Genomic DNA, 14,667 nt, shown 5'->3' with positions numbered 1-14,667 from the left:
AATATGAAATGGTCGATGTGACAACTAAAATTTGCCGGACAACCTGTATTACTGGTAGAACTTGGTGTCAATAGGTTCAAATGAGCCATGATTGCTCGGATGTTGTAAAAGAGAGTGAGATTGTAGCTTGTAGCTCTAACAACTTCAGTCAAAATATTTTTTAAAGTAGGATTTATAGGTTTACAAGTCCATTAGTAGTTTACAGGTTTTCCAGACTTCCTGGATACAAGTCTTCTAGACTTCCTGGGTACTGCCCGTTTATTTTATAGAGTTTGGTAGCATTAAGTGAACTGAACTGAATAGACTGAATATTTGCAGCATATAAATAGTAAACATAAAGAGATACAGTATTGTCAACACCTTTGATTCAGTGACATCAGATTTTCTCTAAGCATCTAACGAGGCAACCTTTAAATCTCGCAACAAGTTCAACAAGATAAAAAGCTTATTTTATTTAACTCACTGTTGCTGCAGCAATCGGGGCTTCAATACAAGATTTGACTGCCCTAAAAAAAACAGTACTTATGTATGACATTGCTTTAACAATTTTTTTTTCCAGGTTTGGCTGTGACTACAACTACTGGCAACAAATCTGACTGCATCTCTAACACTAATTATTTGAGTCCCCCCGGAAACCTCAGTAATTTACTCAGGAGAGTTGGGAGGAATGTAATGGGCCATGACCACAGAAGCTGGAACCTCGTTCGAAACAAATGAAACCTGTGCAAATTCGCATTTGACAGTAAAGACTAGTCTTGATCGTGGAATGATGCAGCGCATTCCGGACGCTCCTCATGTGTCACACACTCCTATTCTGAATCTTGACGTGTGTTTTCAAACTAATGAGCAAGGCTCTAGTGCAGATCTTTCTGTGCATAACGATTCTGCCTTAGGTGCAAGCAAAGCTACCATTCAGGATGAATCCGAGAACTTTTGTGAGCTAGGCATTACTGGTGCTGCATCTGCTTTTGAACTTAATGGAATAAACGAGAAAGGGAATGCCTCTGCTAATGAACGTAGTAGAATGGAAGAGAATGGGAATACATCTGCTAATGAACTTAGTGGAATTAAAGAGAAGGGAAACACTTCTGCTAATAAACTTAGTGGAATAGAGGAAAATGACAGTGAGTCTGGTGGTGAACTTAGTGTAACAGAAGAAAGTCCTATTGCCCAGGGAAAGAAGAGGAAGAGAAGGCCTTCCAGCTGGAAAAGGTACATAGCAAATAAGATGTTGAATGTTTTATCAAAAACATTCGTAGCAAAGGAAAGACTGTGCCAGAAAGGACAATGAAAGGGCCTTGTAAGTGCAGGATGATGTGTTATTAAGGAATTCCGGAAGAAACTAAAATAACCATTTTCAAGTCTTACTGGGAATTGGTTGATATTAATAGACAAAGAAACTACATACCTTAGTAAGTTAGTCAAGTCAAGAAAAAAAACATTCTAGGATACGTAAGAGTGATAATGATAATCATGAAGAAGGAACAGAGGGAAAGAAAAAGGAAAGAGGAGGCTGTTTTCAGTAGCGTATTCCTTGTGCATTGAGGAGCCTGAGCAAGTCTGTCGACTGTTTTTCGTAAATACGCTAGGAATTTCTGAACAGATGGTGAAAACTGCGTTGAAGAAAAAAGTGCATGGTACGGGAGCTGCAAAAAGGGATGAAAGAGGTCGAAAAGAGGAATCCCGTAGATTCACCGATATGAGAGAACTTAAATCATGCAGGGAGCATGTAAAACTTTTGAAAAAAACCCCAAGCCATTACTACAGAGATAGATCTAAATCTCAGTATTTGGAAGATGGGATCAAAAGTCATGCTTACATTTATAGAATCTATCGAGACTGGAGCCTGGAAAACAATAGACAAGGTGCAAGATCCGACAAATACAGAGATATTTTTCAGCATGAGCTCAATCTCAGCTTTTTCCGTCCCAAAAAAGACCAATGTGACAAGTGTGTTGCGATGGAAAATGCTAGCCCTCAAATGAACAGTTGACTATACAGCACAGTGAGCACATCAGAAATAAGGAAAACAGTAGAAAGTCTATGGCAGAGGAACAATAGTTAGGAAAGATGGACAATGAAAGGATTATCATAGCGTGCTTTGACCTGCAAAAGGTCCTACAGTGTGCACGTGGAGAAGTTTCTTCTTATTGCTATAAGTCGAAACTTCACTGTTACAATCTCAGTATCTATAACTGTAATACTCGTGAAGGAAACTGCTACGTATGGCATGCAGGCACTGCTAAAAGAAGCTCGTCAGAAATCGGAAGTTGTGTCTACAGCTTTATTGTGAGTAAGGTAGAGAAAAGAACAAAAGAATTCGTTTTCATAAGTGACAATTGCGGAGGACAAGAACAAGAATCTTGTTTCTCTTTATTTACACTGGGCCAGTAAATTTAAGATAGTAATTACTCACATGTATCTTGAAACCGGGCACAAGCAAAATCAAAACGATTCAGTCCATACTGTCATCAAGAGATTCGCTAAAAACCAAACAGTGTATTTGCCTTCTCAGTGGTTTCAGATTGTAAAAAGTGCATGTTTGAAGGGTCCTTACAAAGTGAAGGAAATGGAAATCTCTGATTTCTATGATCTTGATAAGCTATGTAGAGAGACCAGTGATAATTTTAATGTTGATATCAACGGGGTTAAAGTGAACTTCACAGAAATACAAGTGTTGAAAGTTGATTACACGTTGCCTGACATAAATAGTATTCGGACCAGCTTAGCAGCTGAAGACATCAAGGTGATTGAAACAATCAGGAAGTCAAGAAGGGGAAAGCTTCAGCGAAGAAGTCAGCTGGGTCGTGTAATTTGCAAAAGCTGTATTCTGGTCCAGTTTCAATTTGCAAAAGATTGTACCGTGATACTCAAGATCTTTGTAAAAAAAAAAAATTGATTCCTGAAGCTTACCACCAGTTATTCAGAGACCTTCCGTTCGACTGTTTAAAAGAAGGTTCTGTGGAGTTGGATGATTCTGATTAACTTGGTTCTATTTTTCTCTTTTGATACTTTGAATAGTAGTTTTTCATTTTGTCATACTTTGAAAATAAATTAAAATAATATGTGGTGAAATATTTGATAAAATACGGACATTGGATGGACTGTGCCTTCCTTCAGCAGGGCTTCTCAGATCTGTAACTAACCTATGTCCAAAAATTGGACTTTGGACAAAAATTGGAAAATTGGACGAAAATTGGGATATTCTTGTTCTGATATAGATAATATGACTATCATCCTATATCCAGATTTTTCGACGTTCTGACCTAAGTAGATCAAAAATATCTTCACTAATACATAGCCAATACGAAAGAAACTCTACGGTTCGGTAGTTCCCCTATAACCTCTTTTTGAAGTACTGTCAAATAGCTCTCCTGAAAAGTAGCGGTTTTGGACGTAAGATAGTTTGAATCGACGAACATTTGGAGGTAGGAAAGTTTCATTCCAGTGTAGCGACAATAAGTACAACAAAATCAACGAGGAAAAAGGTCAACAGAACAAACGGGCAAGCCCTTGATATGGGGTAAGCCGTTGATATGCTTGTCCTGATAACTTATCATGAATTTCCCCTAGTTTTGCAGTTATATCGGGAGTTTTGTATTTCCGGACTATTTTCCAATTTCGATACGATAATATTGAGATTGATTCAAGGACAACTGCCCGACTTAACTACCTCTAAAGCGCCTTACTTGCACAAAAGAGTTCGTAAAACCTGAAATGTTTGATTCATCGCAGCCCTAGTACTAATGCACTAATAGTAATACATTCTAGTATTAATACAACCTTAGTACTAATGCGTGAGCCGGGGGGTAGAGCACTTACCACTGATGAGCCAGAATTATTATCTTTCATAAGCACCAATAGCCTATCTCCCCGTTGCTCAACATGGTCGATTTTGTCCAAGCACCTTAAATTTGAAATAGACTCACGCTGCTTAGCGGGGTTGAAGGACTGCAACCTAGAAGTTAAATTACTAACAAAGGCAGGAACTGTAGAATTTTCTGGCTTAGGAAGGAACGGCCACAAACAGTCTTGTTCATCCTTATCTGTACTAACAGAGTCTTATTTTTCAACGAGGAAATTTAACATTCGAACACAGTTGTTTAATCTTGATGCCACAATAATATTTGGTTCGCTCAGGGAAATTCGGAAGATCTGAAGGGTCATAATCGCAAATTGTGTAAAAGGATCATCTTTTGAGATTCGGTGTGATAGCAATTTGTAAAAGTCGGCCATAAAAGCCAAACTCAAATGTGAGCCCTAGCGCTTCTCAAGCACATTCACTTTAAAACTAACACGACAGATTTCAAAGGTCTCTTTAAACACATTTTTTCCGAAAAATTTCACTGCTACTTTAACAGCAGCATCTGTATCTGCCTTGTTAATCATTTGTCTCAGTAAAAAAATTCAGAACTGGGCAAATATACATTAAGTCCGTTTTACAGGACACGAAAACGTACTTCCCAATAATCTAAGTGATATCCGAAAATCAAAGTCCGTATTCGATCAACCTGTCAGTAAGTTATAATATTTCATTATCAAAAAAATATGTAATCTATATATATATATAAAATACGTCGTCATACAAATGACGACCGGGACTACGGGACACAGGGAATGTAAATGACGACCCGGACACTCAAAGAGAAATTACAAACTGGGACACCGGGACACAAATGACGACCGGGACACAGGGAATGTAAATGACGACCGGGACAAAGGGACACAACTACAACGGGAACACCGGGGGGCACAGGGGGATATATAAATGACGACAGGGACACAGGGAATGTTCGATTAGCAATCACAATCAACAAAGCTCAAGGGCAATCATTAGAATAATGAGGTATAGATCTGAATACGTATTGCTTTTCCCATGGACAATTATATGTTGCATTTTCAAGAGTCAGTAAACCTGACAATCTATTTATATGCACAGACAATGGGACAGCGAAGAATATTGAATATTCGCAAGTTTTACGTAGTTAAAAACACACACACATTTATATATATATATATATATATATATATATATATATATATATATATATATATATATATATATATATATATATATATACATATATATATATATATATATATATATTATATATATATATATATATATATATATATATTATATATATATATATATATATATATATATATATATATATATATATATATATATATATATATATATATATATATATATATATATATATATATATATATATATATATATATATATATATATACATATATATATATATATATATATGTATATATATATATATATATATATATATATATATATATATATATATATATATATATATATATATATATATATATATATATATATATATATATATATATATATATATACAATTGCGCGTAACTAATATGGCGCGTAACGACTTACGCGCGCGGGGGGCTTGGGGGGGGGGCGAACCGTCCCACCAACTAGGTGTTGGGGTGGCACTTTGCGCCACCCCAACAGCTAATATATATATATATATATATCTATATATATATATATATACATATATATATATATATATATATATATATATATATATATATATATATATATATATATATATATATATGTATATATATATATATATATATATATATATATATATATATATATATATATATATATATATATATATATATATATATATATATATATACATATATATATATATATATATATATATATATATATATATATATATATATATATATATATATATATATATATATATATATATTTATATTTATATATATATATTTATATATATATATATATATATTTATATATATATATATATATATATATATATATATATATATATATATATATATATATATATATATATATATATATATATATATATATATATATATATATATATATATATATATATATATATATATATATATATATATATATATATATATATATATATATATATATATATATATATATATATATATATATATATATATATATATATATATATATATATATATATATATACTAGATGTTGGGGTGGTGCTTCGCGCCACCCCAAAACCTAGTTGGTGAGGCGCTTGGCGCCCCCCAAAGCCCCCCCGTGCGCGTAATTCGTTATGCGCCATATTAGTTACGCGCCATTGTAGTTGTGTCCCTGCGTCCCACCTGTGAATATAGATAGATTTATATATGTGTTTCAAACTACGTAAAAATTGCGAATATACAACATTCTTGGCTTTCCCATTGTCTGTCCATATACAAAGCCGTATGTACTAATAATGACGTCATATGCAAACGCTCTTTTTACAAACAAACAAACATGCATACACACAACTCGTTTTTATATAGATAGATAGATACAATACAAACTAACTACCTAAAACTTGTGAATAGACAACAGTCTTCGCTGTCCCATTGTCTGTGCGTATAAATAGATTGTCAGGTTTACCGACCCTCAAAGATGCAACATACAATTGTACATTGGTAAAGCAATCTGTATTAAGATCTATACCGCATTTTTCTAGTGATTGCCCATGAGCTTTGTTGATGGTGGTTGCAAATGCTAATCGAACTGGGAATTGCAATCTTTTAAATTGAAAAAGCAGATCCGTTGGAATCATGGGAATGCGAGGAATAAGAACAGCCTCACCCTCATAAGGCCCTGTCAAGATTGTGGCCTCTATTAGGTTTTCCATTGTTTTTTTTTACGGCAAGTCGCGTGCCATTGCAAAGCTTTTGTGGGTTGATATTTCTTAAAAGTATTATTGGTACGCCTATTTTTAGTTGTAGCACGTTTGGTGGAAACCCTGAAGGATCTATGGAATTTAAAAATTCAGATGGATAATTAACCGCTTCATTTGGTTCCAAAATACAAATTAACTGCGTAAAACTTGCGAATATACAACATTCTTCGCTGTCCAATTGTCGCTGCATATAAATAGATTGTCAGGTTTACCGACCCTCGAACATGCAACGTACAATTGTCCATGGGAAAAACAATCAGTATTAAGATCTATACCACATTTTTCTAATAATTGACCTTGAGCTTTGTTAATGGTGATTGCAAATGCTAATCAAATTGAGAATTGCAATATTTTAAATTGAAAAGGCAGATCCGTTGGAATAATGGGAATGTGAGGAATAAGAACAGCCTCACCCTCAAAAGGCCCTGTCAAGATTGTGGCCTCTATTAGGTTTTCCATTGTTTTTTTTTACGGCAAGTCGAGTGCCATTGCAAAGCTTTGGTGGGTTTATATTTCTTAAAAGTATTATTGGTACCCCTATTTTCAGTTGTAGCACGTGTGGTGGAAACCCTGAAAGATCAATGGAATTTAAAAATTCAGATGGATAATTAACCGCTTCATTTGGTTCCAAAACTGTGTCGACTAACTTGTAAAGGACTGTCTGGTCTCGAATCTTGGTCAAACCAATATTGTTGATTTCGTGGATGTCTATATTTTTGGGTGCGAGAATCGCTCTTTCACTTAGCCATTTATTATTTTTATAATTTTTTAGAATATTCGGAAATACTTTTTCAATCAATTCATTTTTGGACGTCACTAAATTACAGAAATCAGCAGGTAGTTGTATACGTCCTGAAATTGAGTCTACTGGGAGCTTTCCGTTTCCCATTGCCAGCAATTGATCTGAAAATGTTTGACCAGAGTCATTGTTTTGCTATCGGACACGCATATTTGTAGTTAATTTTAATGTTTTTTACGTGTGCCCATAAATTAGAATTTTTCAGGCAAGCCTTCATTTCGTCTGCAGGAGTTGATCTAGGTATTATAGGTAATGTTTGCCTGAAATCTCCCGCAAGTAATATTAATGTGCTGCCAAAGGGTTTCGACTTCCCTCGCAAATCTTTCGAGCATTGATCCAGAGCCTCGAGCGATTTTTTGTGTGCCATTGTGCACTCCAGTAGGCATCAAATCGATGGCTGTTTTGAACAGACGCACTAAATTATTATTTTCGTGGAAAAGATGTTGCAATTGGGAAACGATTGTCCTTTCAACGTTGGGAGAAATTTCGCAACGTGCATTCAATTCAGAATTTCTATCGTTGATGAAGTACAATTGTAAAAATTTATGATTCTCGCCTGAGAATGGTAAAAGGGACCCTGCTCTATGATAAATTTGCCCTTTTACTTTGAAAGTAGACATAAATTGATCTGGATTTTCGATTTGGGCTCCAAACGACGTCATTTGGAAACATGAGTTGTATTTTCTGATTTTTGACAAAAAACGCTTAGATTCTGACGTAGTTCCAGTAAGGAAAGTCTTCAATGGCTCTGGTGGTGCAGCCAATAGAGGAAGTTTAACTTTTCCTGAGGCGCAACACATTTGCATTGTTTCACCATTGAATTTCAAGGCCTTGCAATAGGGACAAATTTTAGACATTGTCCCGATTTGAACACATCTACTCAAGCTATAATCATCGACTGGGTTGTACCTGAATGCCAGGCGATAACTTTCAGGTTGCTCTGATTCCTCGGCACGCTTTCTTTTCTTACTTTCTCTATCAGCAGCAAGCCTGATTTCTTGCTGTTCTTGTAATTCCTCGGCACGCCTTCTTTTTTCACTTTCTCTTTTAGCAGCAAGTCTGCTTCCGCGTTGCTCTGGTAGTTCCTCGAAACGCTTTCTGTTCTTTCTTTCTCTATCAGCCTCAAGCCTGTTTCCTTGCTGTTCTTTTGATTCCTCGGCACGCTTTCTGTTCTTTCTTTCTCTATCAGCCTCAAGCCTGTTTCCTTGCTGTTCTTTTGATTCCTCGGCACGCCTTCTTTTTTCACTTTCTCTTTTAGCAGCAAGTCTGCTTTCGCGTTGCTCTGGTAGTTCCTCGGCACGCTTTCTGTTCTGACTTTCTCTATCAGCAGCAAGTTTTTTGGCATAGATTCTTTGAGCATCTTCATCGGCTTTTGCCATGGTAAGTTCATCAGTCATTGTAAACTTAAACATTAATAGATTTCTACGTGAACATATGTCTTAAATATCTTGAATGACGTCACCGTCATAGCAAAAATGACGACAACTAACTTCATGACGTCAGTCGACACAGAAACATGACGTCACCTGATCCACAGACAGACAGACAACTTATTTTTATATATATAGATATATATATATATATATATATATATATATATATATATATATATATATATATATATATATATATATATATATATATATATATATATATATATATAGATATATTATATATTTATATATATATATATATATATATATATATATATATATATATATATATATATATATATATATATATATATATATATATATATATATATATATATATATATATATATATATATTATATATATATATATATATATATATATATATATATATATATATATTTCTATTCACAAATGGGACACAGGGACACAACTACAATGGCACGTAACTAATATGGCACGTAACAACTTACGCGCGCACGGGGGCTTGAAGGGGGCACGAAGCGGCCCCACAAACAAGGTGTTGAGGTGGCGCAAAGCGCCACCCCAATAGCTAGTATTTCATAATTTTCTTACTTTCAACAGTTTTGTTTACTATGCTTTTCGTTTGAAGGTTAAGTATAATCCAGCTTAAGTTCTCATAGTTGAATGGCCGAATGAAAACTCATCCAATCTTTGAACTGTAGTTTTTTACAACTTTATAAAGCCACTTATTCTAAGAAGTTCCATATTTTATGAGTTGCTTATCAACAGTTGTGACGAAAAGTATAAGTTTAGCGTAAACAGTGGGGTATTGAGGGTATCGCATCCTCTTCCATATAAGTAATAATTTATGTTCGTTTTATGTTGTAATGTTGCTCCTTGTTTTCTGTTGAATTCATTTCTGATTATTTTTCAAATAATAACAGGTAAATACCCCCCCCCCCTCATATAAGATTTTTTTGTAGAACTTTCGTCAGGTTGGCTGGACGAAGGTTGCAGGGTGCTTAGAAGAAAAGAAATAAAAAGATCTAGTGAAATAACATTAAATTTTAAGGAATAAAGGTACAGAAGAAGGAATGAGTTTAAAAACCGTGTTAATTTTTTTTTGAATCTTCATCATGCTAACTACAGATGAGGCTACGGATGCTCTTAACAAGAGAAAAATAAAGAATGAATTAAAAAAAATCTAACGAATCTAAATTGTTATATTCTCTATCTAATAAATTATTCTCTAATACCAAAAAATATCACTGTTTAAAAATATTTCTTTTAGAAAGAATCTCTTTTTGAGTTTTATGTTCTCTGAAAAAGGCTCATTAGAGAGCCTTCGACATAAATCTTAGGTATATTTTAACATCTTCAATCAAAATTCTTATTTTCTCTACATAATAAAAAAGTTTTTTTCCTGGCGCAGTGGGTTTGACCTTAGCTTGGTAATACGGGACCCAGAGATCAAATCAAGCTGCAGGAATGCACTGCAGGGCCGACGCAGGGACCTTAGCAGTGAAGAACCGTCGGTAATCCGATACAATATAATACAATACCAAAGCTTTCAGAGGGACGTCATTATAGTTATGAAGTGCATATAAAGTAACATCATTTCTTATAAAAACGTCATGGCCAGATATTAATCCTTACGTCATTATTTATATAAAAGATGTGGATCAATTGATGGCGGCTATTGTAAAAAAACTACATGGTTACGAATAAGATGTCAAATATCAAAAAGTATTTTAATTCTAAGAAAAGGCGTTTCTTAAGTCAACAAGAGTGTCAAGTCCTTAAACAAGAGGATGTTCGACTAATGACGTTTACTAGTAGTTGGAAGGCTAATTTTATTGACATCAGAGAATTAGCTGAAGAAGGATTCTTTTATACTGGCCTTGGCTATCAAGTACAATGTGCTTTTTGTGGGGGAGTAATATATCATTTTGAGGAAGGAGATGTACCTATTTCAGAAAATAGAAGACGTTTTAAAAGAGGCTGCCTTGTGCAGGGACTTGAACCTTTATGTTTACCTCCTGCATCCGGTGATATATCGATGGGTCTTTTCATGTATAACGGTCGCTCTTCTTTACGTATTCAATCCATAATACTGCAACAAGTCATGAATAATTTCCTGGCCAACTCTAGAATTTATGCCCACTGTGGCCCCAAGCATCCTAGTAAAAGTACTTTTGAAGCTAGGTTAAAAACTTTTGCTAATTGGAATTACAGTGGCCGGATGGATCCCAGCAAACTTGCCGAAGCTGGATTTTTCTATTTGGGAGTGTCAGATAAAGTGAACTGTTTTCATTGCGATAATAGTCTGGACCACTGGAAGGTAACAGATGACCCTTGGGCTGAACATGCACGGTGGTTTAGTGAATGTTTGTTTTTAATTCATTCAATGGAAAATATATTTAAAGAGGAAGTCAAAGATTCTTTTAAAAGGAAAGCAGAGACCGAAAACACTAAAAGTCGAAGAAGGCTAGAGAAAAAACTGAAGACAGAAATACCAAATAAGCCAAAAAGAATGAACGTAGACATGTCTGAGGAAGTAATTGAAGAACGATATAAATGTAGAGTATGTCTAGACAAGCGAGTCGAATACATATATTTGCCATGTGGACATCTTGCGTCTTGTTCCATCTGTACTTTAGTTTTAGCAAACTGCCCACTCTGTCGTCAGGCTATTGATTACACGGCGAAAGTATTTCTTCCCTAAATTAAAATTTGGGTGCAACTGGTTAAATTATAAACATGGTAGAATCAGATGCTTGATTTGGATTTAGTTTCCCAGTGTTGTTGCTTGACACTTTTTGGGTATGTAGTGGGCTACTCCAGCAAACCCTTCAGAGGTTGGCCTCTCCTTCTGCAAGGCTTAAAGGTAGGAGGTTTCATAAGGAGCCGACTTCCATCCCTTTCGGGGTCATCACTACCTTTGATTAGTTTAACCATCTTTTCTTCTGTCGTGTGTGTATCCGAGACCTACTTAAACTCCAGCGTCATTCCAATTGATTTCAATATTTCTGGATATATTATGCTAAGACTGGATTGCAAAATCACATAAGCTTGAGTTTTGGTGAAGGTGAATTCAGATTGGAAGGAAAATCAAGATCATGTGGGTGAATGTGAACCAGCCAAACAAATTTTATGTTATCGGTTTAGTGTATAGTTTACTAAAGATAAAAATCCCTGTGTATGCGGATAATTGCTTGGAATTTCTAAATATATAATTCCCAAAATCAGGTATAATCATACATGGGTAAGTGAAATTTCCCCTCTATATTCTCTAAAAATTTCTACCTTCAAACCATTAGCTTTGATGTTACATTAGTACTAGGGGTATTAGGAGGAGCAATAGTAGCAGTAGTAGTGTCGTATTAGTAGATTAAATAAAAAAAATTAGTTTTTTTAACTGAAAGTAAGGAGTGATGTTAAAACTTAAAATGAATAGAAATTACTCCGTATATGAAATGGGTTGCACCCTCCGCAATCCCTCGCTCTTTACGCTAAAGTTTTTAATTGTTTTAAAAAGTAGAATTGTGGCAAAGAGTCAAACTTTAGCGTAAAGAGCGAGGGATTGCGGAGGGGACAACCCCTTTCATATACGGAGTAATTTCTTTTCGTTTTAAGTTTTAACATCGCTCCCTACTTTCAGTTAAAAAAAACTAGTTTTTTATATATTTAAATTCTGAACGTTTTTGAATTAATGCATTTTTGATTTTGGCTCTCCGCACATAAATTATTAAAATGAAATTTGCATATTAATTCTTTTTTTGAATAAATGGCTTTCTCTTAGTTCTGATCAGACGATTTTGAGAAATAAGGGATGGGGAAGGAGTCCTAGTTGCCCTCCAATTTTTCGGTTACTTAAAAAGGCAACCAGAGCTTTTAATTTTTAACGAACGTTTTATTAGTAAAAAGTATGCGTAGCTTAAGAATTAAGTTACGTAACAAACCTTTATATTCTTTTTTTTATTTTGTATATGAGGGGGTTTGTCCCCTCGTTAATACCTCGCTGTTTACACTAAATCTTAAGTTTTATCCCAATTCCTTAAGAATGACCCCTGAATCAGAGAGGCCGTAGAATAAATAGTTGAAATTACTAAAAATACTTTAGCACAAAGAGCAAAGTATTTATCTCTTTCTAAATACATCGCTCTTTATGCCAAAGTATTTTTAGAACCCCTCATATGCGTAATAATCTCTGTTCGTTTCAAGTTTTAATGTTACTCCTTACTTTCAATTGAAAAATCTTTTTCATGTTTATTTTTTCATTGTTTTTTTTTATAATAATGCTAGAAAATCCTGCGTCCTTTTCATTGAATTTCTCTTCACCCATGACATATTCCTCCAAAGAAAGATCCTCCCAAATAGCCCCCTCCCCTCAATCCCACCCCAAAACCGGAAAAATCCCCCTGAAAACGTCTGTACATTTCCCAGTAGCCATTACTGTATGTAAATACTGGTCAAGGTTTTTAACTTGCAGCCCCTCCCTCAGGCACTATGAGGGAGTAAGTCATCCCAAAGGCATGGTTGAAAAAATGAGCGTGGGAGGGGGCCTAGATACCCTCCAATTCTTTTGTTTACTTAAAAGGGAACTAGAACTTTTCATTTCCGCTAGAATGAGCCCTCTTGCGAAATTCTAGGACCACTTGGTCGATACGATGACCCCTGGGAAACAAACAAACAAACAAATAAACACGCACCCGTGATCTGTCTTCTGGCAAAAAATACGAAATTCCACATTTTTATAGATAGGAGCTTTACATTTTTGCTGTTTGGTTCTCTAATACGCTGAATGTGATGGTATTTGTGAATGTGATTTTCGTTAAGATTCTATGACTTTTAGGGGGTGCTTTCCCCTATTTTCCAAAATAAGGCATATTTTTTCAGGCTCGTAACTTTTGATGACAAAGACTAAATTTGATGAAACTTATATATTTAAAATCAGCAAGAAAATCCGATCCTTTTGATGTATCTTTTAGCACCAAAATTCCGTTTTTTAGAGTTTCGTTTACTACTGAGCTGGGTCGCTCTTTACTGTTTATGGGTTACCACGAATGGTTTGAACAAGTATTGCGGAGTAACATCAGTATTAATAGTAGAAGTAGCATAGATATGTTGTCTTATGCCCCATTGTATGAGAGGGATGTTATACCTCTTTTGATGCCCTGGAAGTTATGGCTTGATACGGTAAACTGTTACAAGGATATTACTGATATGCCCTTTTGACAATGTGTATGTACAGACTATATTTTGATTTAGTTAAACTTTTCCCAGAACATTTCCTTAAATTTTAGCTTTAATATCGACATCCTTGGCAGTACTTACTTTAGAGGCAGTAATTGTAGTGGTAGTAATTTCAGTAATTGTACTGGTAGTAATATCACACAAATAGTACATTTTTGGTCAGTTGGTTATCCCCCATAACATTATGTGAAAGTTCTAGATTAATAAATTCAGTTATTCCAACTTCATCGCTTTTGACACCCCATGTGTATATAATGTGTTTTAATTTAGTTCAACAATTCCCCCTAAATTCTCTGAAAGATTTACCTGAATGTCCATCATCTTCTTGGACATTTAGAGTCAAACGCACCGACTTTTCTCAATTGCAAAACAACTATACATGAACACGTGCCTAATTGTGAAGCCCTATAATTTTCTTTGGGGGGATGACTGTGTTGGGAGATGGATA

At 34.7% G+C, this 14,667-nt stretch overlaps 2 protein-coding genes across 2 annotated transcripts in view; both read left to right on the top strand.

Moving 5' to 3' along the window:
• LOC136036368 (chitooligosaccharidolytic beta-N-acetylglucosaminidase-like) overlaps nucleotides 1–14,667 on the top strand; it is a 579,146-nt gene that overhangs the window by 357,475 nt on the left and 207,004 nt on the right. The gene's annotated exons all lie outside the window — the stretch shown is intronic.
• On the top strand, nucleotides 10,693–11,688 carry LOC136036573 (E3 ubiquitin-protein ligase XIAP-like). The gene has a single exon (XM_065718875.1). The coding sequence runs from the start codon at nucleotides 10,693–10,695 to the stop codon at nucleotides 11,686–11,688; it is 996 nt and encodes a 331-aa protein (XP_065574947.1).

Source organism: Artemia franciscana, chromosome 15 (genome assembly GCF_032884065.1).
Source record: "Artemia franciscana chromosome 15, ASM3288406v1, whole genome shotgun sequence".
Classification (NCBI taxonomy): Eukaryota; Metazoa; Arthropoda; class Branchiopoda; order Anostraca; family Artemiidae; genus Artemia; species Artemia franciscana.
The sequence above is the reverse complement of the archived record's forward strand: the minus strand, read 5'-3'. Positions and strand labels throughout refer to the sequence as shown.

Bases quoted from the DNA above. Each gene is read 5' to 3' on its own strand.
- LOC136036573 (XM_065718875.1), top strand. From the start codon at position 10,693: ATGTCAAATATCAAAAAGTATTTTAATTCTAAGAAAAGGCGTTTCTTA.